This window comes from Suricata suricatta, chromosome 1, assembly GCF_006229205.1.
Source record: "Suricata suricatta isolate VVHF042 chromosome 1, meerkat_22Aug2017_6uvM2_HiC, whole genome shotgun sequence".
NCBI lineage: Eukaryota > Metazoa > Chordata > Mammalia > Carnivora > Herpestidae > Suricata > Suricata suricatta.
In genome coordinates, this window is record NC_043700.1 from 161,548,410 (window position 1) to 161,570,085 (window position 21,676).

The 21,676-nt window shown below is 46.0% G+C and overlaps 1 protein-coding gene across 8 annotated transcripts in view; it reads left to right on the plus strand.

The window, feature by feature from the left end:
* Nucleotides 1–21,676, plus strand: part of APBB2 (amyloid beta precursor protein binding family B member 2) — a 381,984-nt gene that overhangs the window by 255,775 nt on the left and 104,533 nt on the right. For 2 of the 8 annotated variants that reach the window (XM_029946674.1, XM_029946692.1), the window contains exons 7-10: nt 209–417; nt 9,713–9,775; nt 10,169–10,254; nt 10,343–10,403. In XM_029946674.1, coding sequence (XP_029802534.1) covers nt 209–417; nt 9,713–9,775; nt 10,169–10,254; nt 10,343–10,403 — 419 coding nt within the window. The remainder of the gene's footprint in view (nt 1–208; nt 418–9,712; nt 9,776–10,168; nt 10,255–10,342; nt 10,404–21,676) is intronic. The other 6 variants (XM_029946683.1, XM_029946701.1, XM_029946712.1 and 3 more) reach the window with 4 other exon arrangements.

Sequence of the window (21,676 nt, forward strand, 5' to 3'; positions counted from 1 at the left end):
TATGTCTGTATTCTCAAGTGTCCATCTTCCTTTCCAGTTCTTTCCATATCGTCCCCTTTACCATACTCTGTGTCCATAAGACGGCTTTAGTTCTCATTAGTGCTGGGGATGCATCTGCCAGTGGAATTCTCCAGACTATTAGGGATGAAACTGGAACACTCTAATTGTTTCCACTTTTAATAAAACGGTCTTGTTTCCCATTCCCCAGCAGATATATGGAGTGATCACTCCTTTCAGACCGATCCGGATTTGCCGCCTGGCTGGAAAAGAATCAGTGACGTCGCTGGGACCTATTATTGGCACATACCGACAGGGACCACTCAGTGGGAGCGCCCCGTCTCCATCCCAGCGGATCTCCATGGTTCTAGGAAAGGGTCACTTAGTTCCGTAACGCCATCTCCCACCCCAGAGCCCGAGGTAAAATGGAGTATCTTCTTGACAGCTTAGTAGAGTGGATGTTACTTGTGATTTCTCTTTAGACTTGTCGCTTCTCCCCCAACAGGTCACCGAGGTAAGGTTTTCGATTATCATGCATGCTGCATTTGAAACCGCAGAAGTGCTTCTTGTTAGTGTAAATAGAGTTAATACCACCTTTCAGGAATGTTTTCATTTTTCAGTGGCTTTTGGTCTCTTGAAACAGCGTTCTGGGTACAGAAAGTTAAGAGAGGCTGATTAATGAGGAGTGGTTAAGATTCCCTGAGCCTCACCGAGGCAATACTTCACTCCGTAGGTGCCGCCCCACAAAATATTTACACACAGAAGGACGTCTCTTGGCCAGACGTGTTCTAATTACTGCATATCTTATTAGCCTTGGGTCCATTTGATTGCACAGAGCGGGTGTCTGCAGGAATATCCCTCAAGAGCCCTCGAATGCTTGATTTCTAGTTTTTTAAAGGATCCGTTTGTTTAGCCAAAGTGACGTTATTTTAGACATAAATAGCAGCATAAATGTCTGCTCCCCACGAGGAAGAAATGTAACGTTTAAACAAAGAACTGAGGCATGCAAAAATTCCACTGTGGTATTTATTAATACAAAGATTCTTGCAGCTAACCTTTGTGAATCCTGATAACCAAGTATTCAAGAGAATTGCAGTTGGAAAAGGTCACAATTAAGTAATGGATTTCTGCAGCAAAGCAGTTGGATCCCTAACACGCAGGCATTTTTCGCCTGCCTAACCACAGTCTTCTGTTTTTTCAACAACCCATTTTCTTTTCCTTTGAGGACATGGAGGCAGCTCACCTGCCTACATATTTGCAACTGTTTTCACCCTTCCTGTCACGACAGTAGGCAGTGTCTTGTTTCTTATGTCTGTGATTTTTTACTTGCTTTTCACTGGGAGGGTAGTAAGTTCTACATTCCATCCACGTTTCCGCTCTTACAGGGCTTCGGCTTAAGAGAGAGAAAGGGAGAGAAAGAATCCCAAGTAGGCTCCGTGCTGTCAGCACAGAGCCCGATGCAGGGCTTAATCTCATAGACCATGAGATCATGACCTGAGCCAAAGCCAAGAGTCAGACAGACACTTGATGCTTAATCGACTGAGCCACCTAGGCACGCCTCTCCACCGTTCAAGTGATGGGTTGGGATGAGCTGTACCCACAGTGACAGAGGAGGGCCTTGGGTTATTGGTACTTAACACTGATAGATGTGTGCTTCAGTATTACTGAGCACATAGGATTTTGTTGCTAATCACTGGATGACTTTGATTAACTTCTTACTGAGGCATAATGTTCCTCTTCACTGAGCAAATTCCATTCATTTATTCATCTTGTGTTAGGTTTGTGGGGGATAAAGATGAGCCTCAAAGAGCTTAGCATGAAGTGGAGTCCTCCTCCTGGCCCAGCCTAATTGCGTCTTGGCATGTTTCCCTGGACCGTCAAGGGGCCTCCCAGAAGCAAAGCCCGGCAAGACACAGCCTCTGCTCACTGAGGAGCAGACAGCCTCTCTCTTTCTTCCCTGTGCGTCTTTCCTCTTTGCATCTCAGAATCTTTCTCCATTCCAGGTCTTCATTCCCCTTTAACCATCTCCACCACGTGGGGGTGCCATGCGGCCAGGGGAGGCTGGCGGGGGGGGGGGGGGGGAATCGGCTGACCCCAGGACGCACACTTTACAAACAGAAAAACTGAGGACAGAGAGGTCCGTGACAGGCGGCACCACTGGGTGTAGAGATCCTGAATGCTCCCGAATCCTAGGCCATCGCTGTCCTCACTCACCCCCCCTGCCTTTGGGATGTCAGCCTACTGTGCTTTCTCATTGTCCCAGCAGTTACACTGGACTCACTTTGACATGTCACTTTTCTCCAGTGAGCCTCTTACCTCCCCGTGGGGAGGGGATGAAGGTCTTTAAGCCTGCATCCTGAGGCCCAGGTATAGGTGTGGTAAAGTCCAGGGAGGCCACCCCAAGTTTATGTGACTTGAATTTGTTTTTTTTTGATTAATAGGCAGATTTTTGTTTCCGTATTTGCTGTAGAAAATCCTGGGGAGGATGCATCACAGGTAGGCAGCTAACCCTCGGGAAGATGACCAGGTAGCACCTCTGACCCCTGGGCCTTCTGATGCCCATGCATGCCTGTTCTTCCCCTGTCTACACCTGCTTCCCATTCCCATCCTACCTATCGCTTGGGGCCCCTTCCCAGGCTCAGATTTGCCCCACACCCCTTGCTTCCTACTTCCTCTCCTTAGAGTTCAGTGTTTCCGTAATGTAACCACAGCACTCAGCCTCCCTGTGCTGTTCGTGAGCTATTGTGGTTTTCAGTGTATTTTTATGTATGTCTATTCATTTGTTTCCCCCAAGACACAGAAGACTGCTAGTATATTCCTTATTTAAGAAAAGAGTTAGGGCACCTGGGTGACTCAGTCAGTTAAGCCTCCAACTTTGGCTCAGGTTATAATCTCATGGTTAGTGGGTTTGAGCCCCGCCTCAGGTTCTGTGTTGACAGCTCAGAGCCTGGAGCCTGCTTCAGAATCTGTCTCTCCTCTCCCTTCTCCTCCCCCTCCCCTGCTCGTGCTCTCTCTCTGTCTCTCTCTCCTCAAAAATAAATAAATGTTAAAATTTTTTAAATAAAGAAGAAGAAGAAAAGAGTTAACTGAAGGTGCCTGGCTGGTTCAGTTGGTTAAGCATCTGACTCTTGATTTTGGCTCAGGTCATGATCTCACGGTTCCTGAGTTTGAGCCCCACATCAGGCTCTGCACTAACAGTATGGAGCCTGCGTGGGATTCTCTTTTTCCCTCTCTTCATATCTTTCTCTCTCTCTCAAAATAAGGAAAGAAAGAAAAGAGTTAACTGAAGTTCAGTGAGCTCAGTAACCATGCTGCTGAGGTAGGACGGCACGTGCCCAGCTCTCTGACTCTAGACACTATGCTCGGCCCCCAGGAGTGTGTGAATTTCCACTTTGCTGCTGGTCCCGTTCCTCTCTTCTGCTGTTACCCATGCCATTGTGTCGACCCTTATCCCTCCAGGGAAGTTTGTTAACAGATGTGTCATTTTAAGTTTCAGAGAGAGAGCCACTCACGTCCAACACTTTAATAGACCAGTGGAATAGATTTTCTTCAGATCAGCCTTTCAGTTGTTCACGTCATACACATTTCCCTCCTGTGCATAAGGCTGTTAAGCAAAAGAGCTGAGCACATTTAAAAGGCAGTAGATTAAAATCATAGAAATAAAAGGGCACAGAGTGCTCAACCAGGGACCACCTAGTAACACCCAGTCAGAAGCGGGCAGCTAAAATGCTTAACATTCCTAAGGGCAGGCCTAGCGATAGAAGCTATAGATAATCACTTATTGCTTAAGGCTAGTTACACCCTATGTGAGGGTCCTGGGTCCACTCTGTAATTGGTTAATACTCTAAATGTTGTGATTGGGTCCCACCAAAAATAACGAATGCCCACCAAAAGTAACAAAATGTATGGTTAAAGTTGCTGCCAACGATGTTATGCGATAATGATGGGATCACTGTACCTGTGTCACAATTTCCTGTAACTCCCCTTCCCAAACCCCATAAAAACCCTGCTCAGCCCGTGTTCGGGGCTCTCAGCACGGATCCACTGCGCTGGTGAGGTCTGTCAGCCCAAGCTTAGGACTGGCGAGTTTAAGCCCGTAATAAAGCCCTTTGCTTTTGCATGCGTGAAAAAAAAAAGTAAATAAAATAAAATCATAGAAGCAAAGGTATGAACAGGTAGAGGAAGAAGAGGGGTTGGGGACAGACCCGGCCTGCCATGTGCCCAGGACGGGCAGAGCTGACACAGATGTTAAACCAGAGGTATGAAGGGTAATGGGGTGTTCCTGGTGCCGAGCTCCTGGCTTCTCTCACGACGCCTCATAAAACCCTGTGCACAACTGTAGTTGTCACTCACTTTTTACATTTGACAACACTGAGACAGCGAGGTGAAGCTTGCCCGAGGTCACACACCGAACAGACAGACGTGGAGCCAAGGTCAAATAAAGGTCCACTGACCCCCAACCCACCCCAGGCTTCACTGTACTGTGTATTGAGACTTGGCAAGTCTCACATCTCAGCCCAAGGGAGGCCTGTGTCATGTGCAGAGCCTGCTAGAAAATGACTTCTCTTGATAACATTATCTCGGGTGCTAACGACAGTGCAGGAGAAATGATTATTTCTCTGACACCATTTCTTTGATCCCTAAATAGAATCTATTTCAACCAATTTGGAACCACGAGAGAAAGCAAAATGTTAAGGATGAGAAGAAACTTGTAATATGTCGGGTTAGAAATGCATATTTTATTCAGCTTTTCTCCCGGAGCGCCTTTAAAAAAAAAAAAAAGAAAAATCCAAGTTAGTGCCAAATCTGGTGACTCTGCCTCACAAAAGTTTAGGATTGAACGCTTCCTTACAGTTTTGCAAATTTTACATTTCACATTCCAAAGTTCATCAGGGGAGTGTCAAGCACAGTGGATAATGTTTCCCCTGCACCTGCCAGCGGTGTTTTCTCACGTTTATAAACCGGCCAGGAAGCACTTGCTCTTGAAATTTGGCCCACAGTAGTCTCCCTGCCATCCATTGATTTGTTCCCAAATGGTTGGATGTCGAATTTTAGAGAGAAGAGGGAGCCATACAAAATGCTTTTATGAATAACCGTTGGCCTGTAGGCACGTTTGGCCTTACAGTGTTTTCAGCTGACAGTATTTCCCGGTTCCTTACGAAGAGAAGGTGGGTCTGGAGCAAGGGAAGGTGGGATCATCACCCAGAACCTTCCCTGATCACATCTGTTCTTGCTGCTTCGCCCCTGGAGTGTGTCAACGCCCTGAGCAGCCCAGCCCCTGGGAGGGGAACCCCGTGCATTACATTAGAACTGTGGAATTTCTTACATACTTAGATAAGATGAAACACAAAGGAGCTATTCTGACATCTTTTTACTGAACTTCTTGACCCGATCAACTAATGGTGTCAGAGAAACTAATGGCAAGAATCTTCAAGAAGAGCCTAATGAAGGTTGTTGTTGTTGTTTTTTAATGTTTTATTTATTTTTGAGAAAGTGGGCGAGAGGCAGAGAGAGAGGGGGAGAGACAGAATCCAAAGCAGGCTCCCGGCTCTGAGCTGTCAGCACAGAACCCGACGCGGGACTTGACCTCCTGCACCGTGAGATCATGACTTGAGCTGAAGTCGGACACCTAACTGACTAAGCCACCCGGGCGCCCCCACGGCAGTATTTCTCAGCCTGTGAGCCTGTGGGTCCAGGACTGTGGCCAAGGTGACCTCTGACACCTGTAGGATTCTGTGGTTCTACCCCCAGCCACGGAGCTAGACTCCGTAGGGGTGGGACCAGGAAATCTGCCTTTATCCCAGGCCTTCCAGGTGACTCTGTGCTAAGTACAAGAGCTGGCACGCTAGTGAATCTCGTCAACCCTGTCTTTGTTTACATGTCACTTCCTCTCTGGACTCACCTGACTTCTGGGAGTTACTGCTCTCCTCACTGCACTGTTGGAAAGCCCTTTATTCCGTAGTGTCCTGTTGTGGCAGGTTTGCCAGTTCCATGTCGGTCTCCCTCCCTGGGGGAGTCAGGGCCTGTCCCCTATATTTTGGGTCCCCAGCACCTGGCATAGAGTCCAATACACGGTGATATTCATTACATGTTTGCTGAATGAAGGAATAAAACGATTTCATGGCTGAGGGAGCTGTCTCGGCAAAGCGAGCACTAGCGCCCCCGGGCCCCCGCCCCGGCCCTAGCTCACGAGGACTAATTCAGTTCTTCCAGCACTTGTCAGTCCGTCTACTAGGTTGATTCTCTCTCTCTCCCTCTCTATTTTTTTTTAAATATATTTAACTTCCCTGGGTTATATTTGTATGATAAACCATTAACTCTATTTTTCTGATACAGTGTTGCATCTGCCAAAACACAGAAAACATTTTAAAAAGTAGTTTGAAATATGCCCACATATAAGGATTCAGTGCTCATTAACGTTGCCTGGCCTGCTGCTCAGTGTTCCCAGATTCCGGGATCTGCCATTTATCATCAAGGCCACACATACAGAGTCTTGACCAAAGAGGATCAAGAAGCATAATTGGTTAACACTTTGGAGTCCATAGGTCCCCAAACTCTTTATTCTTATAAATGGTCTTATTCTTGATACGGAAACTGCCATTTCTTGAGTGCTTTCGGGCAGCCAGTCCCTGGGCTAATTGCTAATGTTCGTGATCTCAGTTTGCCCACACTCCGGTGGTGAGGTCCTCTTCCGCAGACTAGGAGCAGGTGAGAGCAGAGGCAGGGTCTGAATGCGGCTTTGCTGCAGGCCTTCCGCCCGAGGAGGTGATGATCGTGCCTTCCATCGGAGTCACTGTGGAATGTTCTCTTGCCTTCCTCTCTGCCTGGTTCTCAGCAGGTTCACCCTCCATGCTTGCTCTCCATGTTACATTCTGATAACCACTTCTTGGCAGCTTTCTCTTCCCCCTTGAGCATCCTCAAGAACATTCTGAAAGCTTTCTTCTGGCACAACAGTGCAGCCTTTTTGTTTGACTTGTGGACTTGCTTTCTAAGCTCTAGAAAGAGAAATCCGGAAGAAGGACTCTCTCAGTAGTCAAGGTTATACAGTTAGATTCCCTTTGTTGGTCCACCCCCACGCAGATGCTGCTGTGTGGTCAGGAAGGGGACCGGCTGTAGGACCAGGGAGGGTCACGACAAGCACCAGGCACCAGCAGATGGGTCAGAACCAATCTCTTCAGGTTGTTTCCTTAAAAAAAAATTATTAGCTAAAATGTTGTATGTTCTCTCTTTTAAAAATTAGATGAGGGACACCCAGGTGGCTCAGTCAGTTAAGCGTCCAACTTTGGCTCAGGTCATGATCTCACAGTTCATGATTTCGAGCCCCGCATTGGGCTCTGTGCTGACAGCTCAGAGCCTGGAGCCTGCTTCAGATTCTGGGTCTCCCCCCCCTCTCTCTCTTTGCCCCTCCCCTGCTTATACTCTTCTCTGACTCTCTCTCAAAATAAACAAACATATTTTAAAAATTAGATGAATAGAATATGTAGTTCTTAAAATTCAAGACAGATGGTTTTGTCTTTTGTTGCCCTTAATTTTAAAAAAGAAAAATTATGGTCACTTTTACAAGGGAGAGAATTTCACTGAGTTTTGTACTAAAGGGTTTCTTTAAGTGCACCGGTGTTATTTTAGCTTTTGAAAAAGTGCTGTATACGACCTTTGTTTATTTAAATCTGTAAAAGGTGATTTTTGGAATTTCGCCAGCAGACTCATGTCTCCGAAGCATAAGAGCTGGATTCATATGGTCTTAGAATTATAATCAACCTTTATGTTATAGGGACCCAACACCCAAAGAGTAAATACGTAAAAAAAATTATTAAACCATACATACATACAGAGAACTATTTTAATTAAATGCCAAAGTCTTTTCTGAATCCTTGTTTTGAAAAAATATTCTTTCTTTCTAGTCCCCACACAGTGTCTGTTGAGGATAATTTGATTTCAGATTTCTTTTATCAGACACCCACTCTTTTTTTTTTTTAATTTCTCTACAAGAACATAATTACCTGAAGTCTTACTAATTCCCCATCTGATATCCCTTTTCAACATTCAACTGAAATGAAAAACAAATATTGCTCCCTTGTAAACAGTGGTGATGATTTGGGATCAAATAGGCTTGTTTTCCTCTTAAACAAAAGAAATTCTAGCTCAGAATCCTTGGTATTTCACGTCCTTATCATGAGTACCCCTGCAATGGTGATTTTCTAAACCCTTCTTGGTCACTGGCTTCTCTGCAAATAATGAGAGAAATTGTGGATCTCTTAGGAAAACGCACATGCACAAAACCCCACCCCGATTTCAGGGAGCTCACAGGTAACCTTGACTAACAAGTTAAGACTCTCCTGTTATTAATTTTCTCCTCAGTGAAACGCTGCTTCCGGGCCTGGAGGAAGGGCAGAGGCAACGGGCTAGGCAGCCTTCCTGCTCTTTGGCTCAATGAAAGAGAGAATTTTTTTAAATAGTAAATACAGTGGTCTAAGTTCTACTTTATTTTGAAAGCCTGCAGTTCGGAGGCTTAGTCCAAAAAGGAGAGCCACAGTGACCCCAGCTGTGCGGTGGTGGCGACAGATCTGTGTTTGTCGTGCCTCCTCTCTCCTTGGGCCCCACGGAGCTGACTGAACACCTCTTTCAACACCCAGCACATTTGAACTTAGCTGCTGTGGCTTTGAGTGGGTGTAAAAATTAGACTAACATCGTGAGCAGAAATTAGGGGTCCCTATTCCCTTCTCGTTTTCAAAGCACTTTAGTTGAAGGGACTTAGGTGGAAAGTCTCCATGGTTGACTTACCATCCAAGAAAGGAGGTTATTGCCTGACACATCAGTGGAAGAGAGGCACACGGCTGATCCTGGATTTCATGCACTTCACTGATGACCCCCGATGTTAGATGAGAAATATTTGAATATGCACTCAATATTTAGTAGAAAAGAAAAAAAAACAACAGCACACAACATTGCCTGTTGCCTGAGGTGAATGGAAAGGGCTGTTTAGATTCAAAAGGCTATTCCCAGCGTTCTCCCGACAAGGCAAGGCTTGGTGCTTTGTTCTGTGATTATGTTTGCAGAACCCTTTCGTGATCAAATACTGATTCATCAGGAAGCTCGCGGGGCAAGGAAGCGGAGCTTTCGATGCACTCGAGAAGCTGACGTTAGTTATGTAGAGCTATTTGTGTCAGGTTAGATCTCGGCACATGTTGCCATCAGGCCGTGTTCCTTACATCCCTGTTTCCCTCTCGTTGTCCTCCTTTTTTCTTTTATGTGAAAATACGTTGAGCCCCAGCTTTCCATGCCCTTGGCCCCAGACATTCCCAGTTTTCCAATCTGCACATGGACAGGCACCATCCCTAATTCTACCCCTACCTCAAGGTGACAGTTCTGTTTGGTGACCAGAAGAGAGTTTTCTGTGGAATTAGGGACACTAGGCCTGTCATACTTGACAACATATTGTGTGGTTTTGAGGCCACGTGTAGAAGACCACTGACTGCTAATAATGTTCAGTCAGGTGCTGTGGTAAGTAATGTTCGCTCTGTCTCGCTCTAGGCTGCAGGTGATAACCTAGGTCTAGAGCCAGCGAGCAAGTCGCTGGTAGAGTGAATTTGTTCCCTAACCCGTCCTGTGAATATCAATGCTAACAACAGTGTCTTGTGTTTTTTTTTTCTTTTTTTCTTTCCTTTTTTTTTTTAAATCAATGTGCTTTTTCCTATGTGAATAATTATATGTCTAGAAACAGCCATGGAGTGATTTTGCTGTTCTGAATGGGGGAAAGATTAATAGTGACATTTGGAAGGCAAGTATATTGTCAGATTCTAGATCATTTATATTTTGTCCTTTTTGCATGGCTGTGGCTGTTATCTTTTTCTTCTTCATGAATATCATCCATTCTGCAGGAACGCAGTGATGGGGCTTCTTGCTAGGGATGTCCAGCTCACACACATGTTGCCTTTATTTAATGTGTCCCGTTGTGAATGACGTCAGGCCGGTTGCCCCAGGCTCCCTGTTGTCTTGTCCGAGCCGGGGATTGCACTGAGCCAGCACCCAGCGGTCCTTGCATGCCGTCTCCTGCCTAAGCTCACATACACTCTCTGCCTCATGCCGGGAGGACTTTTCTCCCCTTTGATATTTGAGGCCATGTCATGGGCCTTCCCCCTTTCTCCATTAACAGGGATCTGTTTTCCTCTAGGATTTGCATGCAGCTACGGTTAACCCGGACCCCAGTTTAAAAGAGTTTGAAGGAGCAACACTCCGCTATGCATCTTTGAAACTCAGGTAGGGCAGGCCCTGCCGTCATGCATGGCTTCAGGCAGCTGGAGTTTGCAGTAGAATTCTAAGTCCAGTTTTCTGTTTTTCTTTCTAGAAATGCCCCTCATGCCGATGATGATGATTCTTGCAGTATCAATAGTGACCCAGAAGCCAAGGTTTGTAAGAAACGTGCTTTTTAGCAGCCAGGTTTTATTCTTGCATCAAAGTAACGACTTTGGAAATGGCTCAGTTTTTATAAACCATCAACCCAGAGCCACCTACGATGTAATGATTCTGCAATCCTCTCTCTTTCCACATCTCCAACACTTACAATAAATCCCCAGGCAAAGTTAGGCTTGGAAGGGTCTCCAGGATCATCAAAACTCTGCCTGCATCTCACTGCATCAGCTCTTTGCACAATGTAGTAAGTTATAATGGGTGGGCTTCAGAAGCCTAGATGAACCTTCAGAGCAGAGGTGCACCCGACAGGTGGAATGAGACTCCTCGTGCCCACCTCTCCCAGGACAGCCTCGCACCTGCGCCACCATTTTCATAAGCACGGGCTGACTCGGGGTGGAAAACGAGAATGGACTTTTGCTTCTGGACCTTTGGTAGGGCACCAGCAGGGCCACCATGGGCATATGGCCAGTGTGGTTGCACAAGGTCCGGTGCCTGGGATTTAATGCTGTATGGTCGCCATCTTGAAATTCTTAATCATTTCATCTTTGACTTCGCGTTTTTGTAAGTGGAGTCCAACAGAGCAGTGAAGCGCGCCCCAGGGAGTTGGAGTTTGATTTGTGCATGGTCCCACCACCTCCCTACCTCCCTGAGAGGTTCTCAGCTGCCTGTCCCCCTCTCCTTGGCACCTTGGGCCTTGCCAAACATCCTCACGCCTGCTTCCATCCAGCACTTACTGGTGCCTTCCATTCCAGTAAGGGCCTAACCGTGAACATGGGGAGAGTTGGCCTTGGGTACACATGCCCCCGTGGCATCTTGAGAAAGGTGAGGGAGTGGCCTGACCAGCGCAGGCTGACAGCACAGAGGCGTGTTCAGTGGGGGTGAGGCCCTGCCTCCCCACAACCCAAGCTCTAGTGTGTCCTGGTACAGATGTTACAATGCACTTGGGGGTCACCTCTCTGCTGTGGGTCACCGTTCAGGGGATAGGTACACGGGAGGAGGGTATTCCCCGTTCCTGGCCAGGCCACGGTGCATCGGTCCAGCAGCTGGTGGGATGGGGGAGCCCAGAAGGTGATGGTATGTGGGGGTGCACAGGGCCCCTGGGCACCTGCGAGCGTCTGCACTTAACCTTGCATGTATCCCTCTGCCCAAGGGAGCATGACTTCAAATACCAAGTTAAAAAACACAGTAATTAGTGAAGAGAGAGAATGCAGAGGTTGTTTCAGTACTTTTTACAGCATTTTTTTCCCTTGCCTTTTGAACGGGGGCTCTTCATTTTCATTCTGCTTGTATCATTTCCATTTGCAAATTATATAGCTGGCCCTGGATATTTTTTCTGACTCCCATAGCAGATCTGTGTCCATGAATAAAACAGCAAATACGTTCCCTTAGCACACATTACGTGGTGAACACCATGCAGTTTGAAAACGTTGACTCCTTTGCTAGACACTGCCACATGGCCAGCAGGGGTGCGCGAGTCCGGCTCACAGGGGAAGCCTCCGGCGCCCCCGGTCTGCATGCTGAGCACGACTTCCTAGGATGAAGGCCATTCTGGAGCCGGTGGCTTTCTGAACAAGTCCTTGGGCTGCCGCCGCCATGCTGACCTTTAAAGATAAATTTTATGGCTGGGAGCGGATGCAGTAAAACAGAAGGATGGGCTGGGATTAATTTGCTTTGCCACCAGGTGTTTTACAAGGCTTATCGGCGATGGCTGGAGGGAGAGGGGCGGGTGGGCAGCCCCTGAGGGGCCGGGAGGGATGGCCTGGGAAATAGAGCAGAGCTGGCACGGAGGGCGATGCCCTGGAGGGAGGTGGATTGGAACCAGGAATCGGAGGCCGGGTTGCAGTATTACCAGAGTCGTGCTTTCCCTTTTTACCTCCCAGTGGGACTGTTCACCGCGTTCTTTATCTGCCACTGTGCCAGTGCCCACGTGTCTCTTCCAACACCGATTGTGAATTTCTTCATTCTAATAATAAGGAGGCTTATTCCTTACACATTGCTTACCTGAAAGTTGCCAAGATCTTAAAGGTCCTTATCAAGAAAAAAATCTGTAACTATGTATGGTGATGGGTATTACCTAGACTTATTGTGGTGCTCATTTTGCAACATATGCAAATGTTGATTCATTCTGTTGTACACTTGAAACTAATATAATGTTATATATCAGTTCTACCTCAATTTAAAAGAAAAAAAAGAATGTTCTCACTTGGAACTTTACTTAGCGGCAACCAGCAAATGATGTGTCCGCCAACAACATTCCAACTCTACATGGATACGTAGAAATTTGGATTTTGTCAGTTGGTATTTCACAACATTAGTCACTGGAAGCGAGAGATAAACACCCAAGCAAAACTCATTTCAAGTAAATGGATGGAAGATTATGACAGTGAGGACCCGCTTGCTGGTCTGACTTGAGGTGGTGATGAACTGGGCTCCGGAAGCGGAAGGGATGGGCTCCAGGGGTTTTCCGACCATCCCTTAATAGCACGATTTCAACGAGGCTTACAGTCAGGATTGGACCTAGAGCAGGAGGCAGCCAAGGGCCGGAGGAGGGGTGGGCTGCCTGCTGGGACTGGCAGATCTGCACACTCCCATTCACCGTGTGGGTGGCGGGGCCGACGTCCCTCAGAAGAAGCTGAGGAGTCTGGCTTGCCTTCTGGATGCAGAGCCAGGGATGCCCTGCAGAGAAGGCCACGCTGTTCTTTCAGAATTACAACTATTTTTTTTAAATACAGTTTACTGTCAAGTTGGCCAACATACAGTGTGTAAAGTGTGCTCTTGGTTTCAGTAGATCCCTGTGATCCATCTCTTAGTACAACACCCAGTGCTCATGCCAGTAAGCGCCCTCCTCAGTGCCCACCACCCACTTTCCCCTCCCTGCCCCCCATCCACCCTCAGGTTGTTCTCTGTATTTAAGAGTCTCTTACGGTTTGCCTCCCTCTCTGTTTGAAGTGATTTTTTCCCTTCCCTCCCCCATGGTCTCCTGTTATATGAGTGAAAACCTATGATCGCTGTCATTCTCTGACCAACCGATTTCACCTAGCACAGTACCCTCCAGTTCCATCCACGTTGTTGCAAATGGTAGGATTTCATTCTCTCTCATTGCCAAGTAGTATCGGAATTACAACTATTTTAAAATATATCAGCTCTAAGTGAAATTATTCTTTTACAAATTTTGAAAAAGTCAATGAGTTTAGCACTGCCTTCAGTGATTCCGCTTTGGAGGAGGGCCCGCACAATACACATGTGCGCACACACATGCACACACACACACACACACACACACACGCACACCCTGTCTGCCGTTGGCCTGCTTAATGCTACCCAGACCACCTAGGAAGGGAGAAGCGGCCAGACCCACATACTCTAGGTGTTTGGGTTCTTTTGTGGAAGTAAATTCCTTCTTTAGATAATCCTCCACAATTCCCTCAATCTGCCAAGGACCAAGAGACTGAGTGCCCCCCAGATTAGCAGAAAGTATCCTTTCTTTAGGAAAAAAAAAGTTAATTTCATGTGCCATAGAATTGTAAATGTAGCCCCTGAGGACTCATTACTACAAAGTTACTATAGAAGATGTCTGCCTTCCTAAGTGAAACATACATGCTAAAAAAATAAAAATCATCTTTGGGCCGTCAGGATGCAGGTACGTGCAGACCCTCTGCTGCCACTCAGGCGGGACACCTTGATCATCACTTACCTCTAAATAGCATGGCAGCATAAAATGCCCCCCTACACATATACGCATGCCCCCAGACACATTGCGCCTCTCTCCTGCCCTCCCCAAAGAGCAGCGTATTTTTAAAACTCTGAATATGTTTTCCGAGACTAATTAACTTTTTTATGCAGTAATTATCTTGGTAGTTGGTAGCGTATATGTGTGTATGTAATTTTAAGCTCTTTTTTTTTAAGTTTATTTATTTATTTTGAGAGAGAGAGAACACGAGCAGGGAGGGGCAGAGAGAGAGGGGGAGGGAGAAGCCCACGCAGGCTCTGCGCTGTCAGCACAGAGCCCAATTCAGGGCTTGACCTCACGAACCATGAGATCGTGACCTGAGCCGAAAGAGTTAGACCCTTAACTGACCGAGCCACCCAGAGGACCCCCTGAGCTCTTTATTTAACTTTTTATTTTAAAATAATTCTAGATTTATAGAAGAGTCACAAAGATTGAGTTTTTATTTACCCTTCTCCTAGCTTTCCCTAATAATGTCTTCAAAATCATAGTACAATAATCAAAACTAATAATTAATATTGATATTGTATTATTAACTAAAGTATAGACCTTATTCATAATTTTTCTTTTATTTTCCACTGAGGTCCTTTTTTTGTTCCAGGATCTAGTCTAGGATACTATATGTCATGAGATCTTTAAAAATTATTTCATTTTTTAAAGATCTGAACCCTGAGTGGCTCAGTCAGTTGACCGTCCAACTCTTGGCTTCGGCTCAGGTCGTAATCTCACTGTTTCCTGAGTTTGAGCCCCACGTCTGGGGCTCTGCACTGGCAACGCAGAGCCTGCTTGGGGTGCTCTTTCTCCCTCTCTCTCTGTCCCTTCCCTGCTCGTGCTGCCTCAGGCTCTCTCAAAATAAATAAAAAACTTAAAAAAAGTTTTTTGAAATAAAAATTATCTCATACATTCCTTTCCATAGTTCTCGGATCTGTCATTCTTAGCTCCATTAATGTAATATTCCACTTAATTAATAGTGCCAACACCCAGTGGCCATAGGAGCAACTTCTAGCACTGCAGAGCAGAGAGCTACAACTTCATAAAAATAGGTGACTTTGTTTTTCTTTTATTTGTTTTTAAGATTTTTATTTTTACATAATCTCTACACCCAACATGGGGCTCAATCTCAGGACCCTGAAATCAAGAGTCCGCACGCTCTACGGACTGAGCCAGCCAGGTGCCCGAGACTTATTTTTTCTTTTATTTATCTTTTTCTTAATTAAAAAAAATTTTTTTTAATGTTTATTTTTGAGAGGGAGAGACACAGCATGAGCAGGGTAGGGTCAGAGAGAGGGGGAGACACAGCATCTGAAGCAGGCTCCAGGCTCTGAGCTGTCAGCACAGAGCCCGACACGGGGCTCAAACCCACAAACTGTGAGATCATGACCTGAGCTGAAGTCAGATGCTTAACTGACTGGGCCACCCAGGTGCCCCCCTTTTATTTCTTTTAAATTATTGCTTTGGTATAGCTTGCCGACACGGGTATCACCGGGTCAAAGGCTGTCAGTTTACGGCTCTGTCTGTCACCTGCCGCAGAATTGCTTTTCAGAAAGGCCAGGGCAGCGCAGAATTCCACCAGTAATGTCCGCCATGGTACCTCGTTGTTCACTGCCTGCTTTACTCGAGGCTTTGACGGTTTAATTCCTTCGCCCTAGTTTTATGCACATGAGCTACTAGGTGCTCCTCTAAAATTTCCCCTTCTTAAATGATAGAGAAAGGGCATTGCTTTATGAAACTCTGTTCCTGTTCATTCTTGCCTGTTTTTTTCCTCTGTGCTTATTTAGATAAAAATTTTATTTTGAAATAATTTAAGTGTAGAGAAAAGTTGCAAAGATAATACAAAATTCCCCAACCGCTCCCCCCGCTGGTGTCCTATCTTACATAAACCATAGTACATATGAAATTAACACGGGCACAAAATGATTAAACACATTTGTTCTGATGTTACCAGTTTTTATTCTAATATTCTTTTTCTGTTCCAAGACCTCCTTCAGAGTATCATATTGTGTTTAGTTTTATGCATTAAAAAAATTTTTTTTAACATTTATTTATTTTTGAGAGACAGAGCATGAGCAGGGAAGGGGCAGAGAGAGGGAAACACAGAATCTGAAGCAGGCTCCAGGCTCCAAGCACAGAGCCCAATGAGGGGCTCAAACTCATAAACCTTGAGGTCGTGAGCTGAGCCGAAGTCAGACACTTAACCAATTGAACCACCCAGGCGCCCCAGTTCTACGCATTTTAAATTGAAAACTTTATTCATTATTATAATCTTAAATGCCTTTCTCTAATCATTTTTTCTCTCTTTATCTATTTTTTGTTACTTTTCCATGTGAAAAAGTGTTTAAAATTCCTCTTACACAAACCTTTTTGAGATAATTGCTTCTTGTGCTTCGTTTTTCTAGAACACAACTCCTTGCCATATTTGGGTGGCCCGGTAGCTTGCATTTCTAAATTTCCATTAATTTGCTCCCTGACCTCTTGCTCATCCTACTTTAATACTGTAAAATCCAAATTTAGTTCCATAAAACTGTCCTTTTTTGATGGCATATAGCACACTGTTGGCCAAAGGATTGACTACAATGACCAACACTAAAATGAAAATTTATAGTTAAATTGTAGAAAACTTAATGCTTTTAAAAAAATGTGTGCTACTCATAGTTTTCTCACACTTTGTGTCCCTCTGCTTGGACTTCTGTAAAGGGGGTGTTTCGCCACCTTGTGGACAATATTGAAAATTACATCTTTCGAGAAATCAGCAAAGGCTGCATTTCATTTGGAATCATTAAATTGCTTTTAGCTGGAAGTGTGACGCCGACGATGATCTGACAGACCTTCTTTACAGGTGAAAAAAAAGTGAGTCCCTTATTTGTGTAAATAAGTTGTTTAGTGTCAAACAGTTAGTAGTGGTGATAGCACACAAAGGTAAGTCTCCTGGGCTTTGGACCATCCCATCTGTGTATCACAGATCCTTACCAGGATATAAACAAGATAAGTAAACATTAAAAAAATATTTTTTCAAACGAATTGCCTTTAGAACACTCCTCTTTGAAATCCGTAAGAAAGCAACAGGGTAAGGATGACTGTGGTGTTCCAGGCATTTAATTCTCTAGCCTTCAGCTTCCTGATCTCTAGAAACCAATGTGTCATCATCTCAGAAGTCACTCAGGTTCTGAAAAATTTAAAGATTCCAGATGAAATGTAGCAGCCCTGACCTCTGGCATCTGGAGATGGAATCGTTGGGTCTGAGCTATCTCTGGATCTGGAGGAGGGAAAAAAGCAATTTGCCGTGTGGGTCTCTCCAGGGCTGGGGCTGGGCTGCATGTTTCTCTTGCAGACACGCTCACCCCGTGCTCTGCACACGCGCACTCGTGTGCAGTTTTCCTGCAGACACAAGGCCTCGTGTTCATTGTCCCATTTTATAGATAAGGAACTGAGCTTTGAACAGGTCACATACTTTTGTTTTGATCACACAGCTAGTAACTGTTGGAAGTAGGACTTGAACTCAGACACATTTGACTCGAAAGACACATTTGACTCCCAGTGATTGGTTTCCTGAGCTTTGGGGTAAAACCTGGGCTGCCCAAGTGCTTGGGCGGAGGTACCAGAGATGTCAGAGGTGGGTACGCGTGAGAGAGCTTCAAGGTCATTGCCTGGGGGCAGACTCCCCTTTTCTTTTCACCATCATCCAGACTCACGTGGTCCTGTCCTCCGCAGGGCACATGTTGGCCAATTCAGATTCAGGTGCTCTGGGGCCAGGCGAGGGACTGCATTTCTGTGAGGTTCTCCGGCAGTGCTGCAGCTACTGGTGGCCTTCAGGCGACAGTCTGAGTAGTGGTGCTAAGAAGTTTGACCCTGAGGCTTCGGTTTTCATGCATCTTCTGCAGAGAAGCAGACATAGCCTTTCTACACTTTCACATTCTGTTATGGCCCATTTGCAACCGGTACTCAGCTGCTTGGGGCCTTTTTAGCCGGGTGCCGGATTCTGTGTAAGGTCTGCGGGTCCGCTTACGCTCTTGTTATGACCTGGCCCTGGAAGGGGAGAAAGGAGGAGGAGATGATGATGGAAATCAGTCCGAGAGAGGGTTTGCTGGAGGAACTTTCTGAAGCAAGTGATGAATGGATATGAAATTCTAAGACTCCTCTGTGAGCTTTATTTATCTGTGCCCTCCCTTGGTTCCGATTGGCGTAGATCTTCATGAAATAATTATATTAGGGGCTACTGACCAGATTAGCACGAATAGATAAACAGGAAGGGGTAGGGAATGTCCACTCATTCAGACTTATTTCTGGTCTGTGTAGCAAATTCATTCTCATTACTTAGCATTAGCACGGATTGTATGTCTGTGTGTAGTTCTTATAATTGACTTTTATTCATGTGGCACGGGTTTTTCTTTTAGAAATCCTCATCTGTATGAAAAGGTTGGATCTGATTTCTGTTGTGGATTCCTTACTTAAGCATCAAACACATTTACTGAGTGCACAACGCTAGGCAGAAGCTGTATGATAAATGAAAAAGAGTATTCAGGGATTTTGGACCTAGTCTGAGTGGGTTTAAAGCCAGACTCTGCTATTTACTAGCGGGGTAACCTTGGGCAAATTATTTAGCCTCTCTGTACCTCAGTGTCTTCTTTTGTAGAGTGAGGATAATAACAATACTTATCTCACGTTATGTGGGGTAAACAGTAAGTGAGTTGATACATTGTAAACATAGCGTATGTGCCCAGTGCTTGGAAGCATCTCTGGAACATAATAAGCATTCTTTATGCATTAGCCACAATGCTATTTCTGTTACAAAGAATAGATATGTCGCCTGCTTTAAGGGGCAAACAGCAAACAGACAAATTCTATGCATTGTTCTAAGTGCTGATTTGATGAATAGGGGCATCTACCGGGGCCAAAAGTAAGAGGTGGCTCACGTGTTTTCCCAGAAGGAAATGATGCTAAGGCTAAGGGTATTTGCATTGCAACAGGATTTAGTGATTCTTCCCCATTCAATAAATATAAATGCAGAAGATTTGAAAATAATTTTATATATAAATTTGTGTACATTTTCAGCAACTGCTTTTGGGAACGGATCTGTTAATATGAAGTTCTGTCGTATTTGTCCATGGCTACAGATAGCATTATCTGGCTGTTCCTATGTGCTTATGTGACCATGCCCAAACTTGGTAGCTTACAACAGCCACCTACTTTGCTCGCGATTTTGTGGGATTTGGAAAGAGTTCGGCACTGCAGTTCCTTCTTGATCCACACGGGGGCAGCTGGTGCTGGAGGGTCCCCCTTCAAGGTGGCTTCTTACATGCCTGGTGGCTAGGTGCTCCTTGGCTTTTCTGTCTCCTCACTGGCAGCTCATCTTTCAGGGCCTCTTCATGTGGCTTGGATGTCTCACATAGTGGTCTCTGGGGAGGCAGATGTACTTCTCGTGGGGTGTCTGGCTTCTTAGAAGCAGGAAGCGGAAGCCACCAGGGGAGATGAGGTATCCCTGTACAGGATACCACATCGCTACCCTATTCTGTTGATCAGAGCAGCCCGAGCCCCAACCAAGATGGAGGCTCGGACTCCTGCCTCTTGAGGGAGAGTGGCAAGGTCACGTTGCCAGAGTATGTAGGGTGGGAGGCTTTGCTGCCATTCTCTTTGGGACATACAAGCTGCTACCGGGAACTGTCATTCCCACATTTTAGTCGCTCAACAAAAATGCCTTTAGCGAAGGACATTATCAACACAGTTGAATCAAGAAACCAAGGCGCACAGCCAATGATGAACATATCAAGTCTTGGCAGAATGGGATTCATCCTCTCGCATGTGGCTTTTAGGTTGACATTCACAAAGAGAAAATACAGACTCTGTCGTTCCAGTCTTGAGAGGAAGGGGAGGAGCAGAGCAAGGCAGAGTGATCTGCGAGCTTCATGGCCCTCGGTCACACGGTTTTCCCTCGAGCAGAGCTGACACTCATTCTCGGACACTGAGCCTTGGCCTTAGATGCTCATTTTGTACCCTAGCCCAGCTTTTGTGTTTCTGTAACTGTTATCCTGCCTTTATTTGCCAAGATGGCCAAACAGAATACTGTGTTTCTGGCAGAACCACAGCTTCCTTTCCCTTATTAACTTCTGGTCACGACGCTTGCCGGGGTGAGCGGTCGAGGAATTGGCAGCCATAGGAGCCCCCAAGTTTTGAAGGCCTGTGGAAAGGAGATGTATTGTTATCCATCGCTGGCAGCTGGGCCCTATGGTGGCAGATGCCGGGGCAGGCTAATTAAGGAAAGGCAGACTTCCTCTTGCCCTGAAGGAAGGCATCAGGAAACAGGTGAGGTGACAGATAGCACCAGCGGTGGCAGCGGAGATGCACATCCAGAGAATGCCGGGGCAGCAGGTGCCTGACTCTGGCCCTGTGGGATCCTGGCAGAGGATGGGCCGTGGCCATCACAGAGCAACGTGCAGGAGCAGCAGCAGTGCATTCCTCCAGCCGGGCTGGGTGCCCCAGAAAGGGCCAGCTGGTCAAGACCGGCGGGACCCGGGATGCTGGCACACAGGGCTGCCTGGAAAGTTGCTGAAAGATACCAGGCCTTGGAACTGTCAGCTACCAGTACTGAGATAGCAATGCAAACGTCTCTCATTTATTTGCAGTTAATAAAATGTATACAGAAATGATGGCTCCTCCTACGGACCGTCACAATGATGGAGATGGTGTCATTGTAGCATTGTAGCCGAGCCACACCTTCCCTTCATTCCCAGGACTCCTGGTTCGGGTCTCATCAAAGCATGAAGCCGTAAAGACCGGAGCCTGAGTTCTTCCTCCACTCCTCATTTTTATCGTCAGGCTTCCTTAGTTTCAGTCTCTGATCCTGATCACCGCAGCTCTCAGCCGCTGTCTGCAGTGGATTCACTCCCCACACCATTCTTTTGCCATTTGTTTATCCAACAGCTGCTCTGTGCAGCAGGAATGAGGCCCGCCAGCCTGTGGAGGGGAGCAAAAGAAAACAATACAGCAGAGAAAATGGTATCACGACGCTGATACTGTTGCGAGAGGAGAGAACTTAAGCTGTGCTGAGATTTCAGCTGCTTCGTGCTGAAGGCAACGTTTGAGATCAGTTCACTAAGCAATAGCCCGTGAATAATTTTTTAAGCTTATTTATTTACTTTGAGAGGGAGAGAGAGAGTGCGTGCACACGTGTGAGCAGGGGAGGGGCAGAGAGAAAGGAAAGAGAGAGAACCCCCAAGCAGGCTCTGCACCATCACTACACAGCCCAGTGTGGGGCTCGGACTCACAGACTGTGAGCTGGTGACCTGAGCCGAAATCAAGTCAGACGCTTAACCACCTGAGCCACCCAGGACCCCCAACCCAGGAATCATTTTATAATTAACAAGTGTCTGTCAGTGGATGAGTGGATAAAGACTATGCAGTGTTTAGAAACATACACATATATGTGTGTATATTATGTGTTACATGTGTATGTATACATATATATGTGTGTTTGTGTATATACACGTGTACACACACACACACACACACAGTATTATTCAGCCATGAGAAAAAAGGAAATCCTGCCAT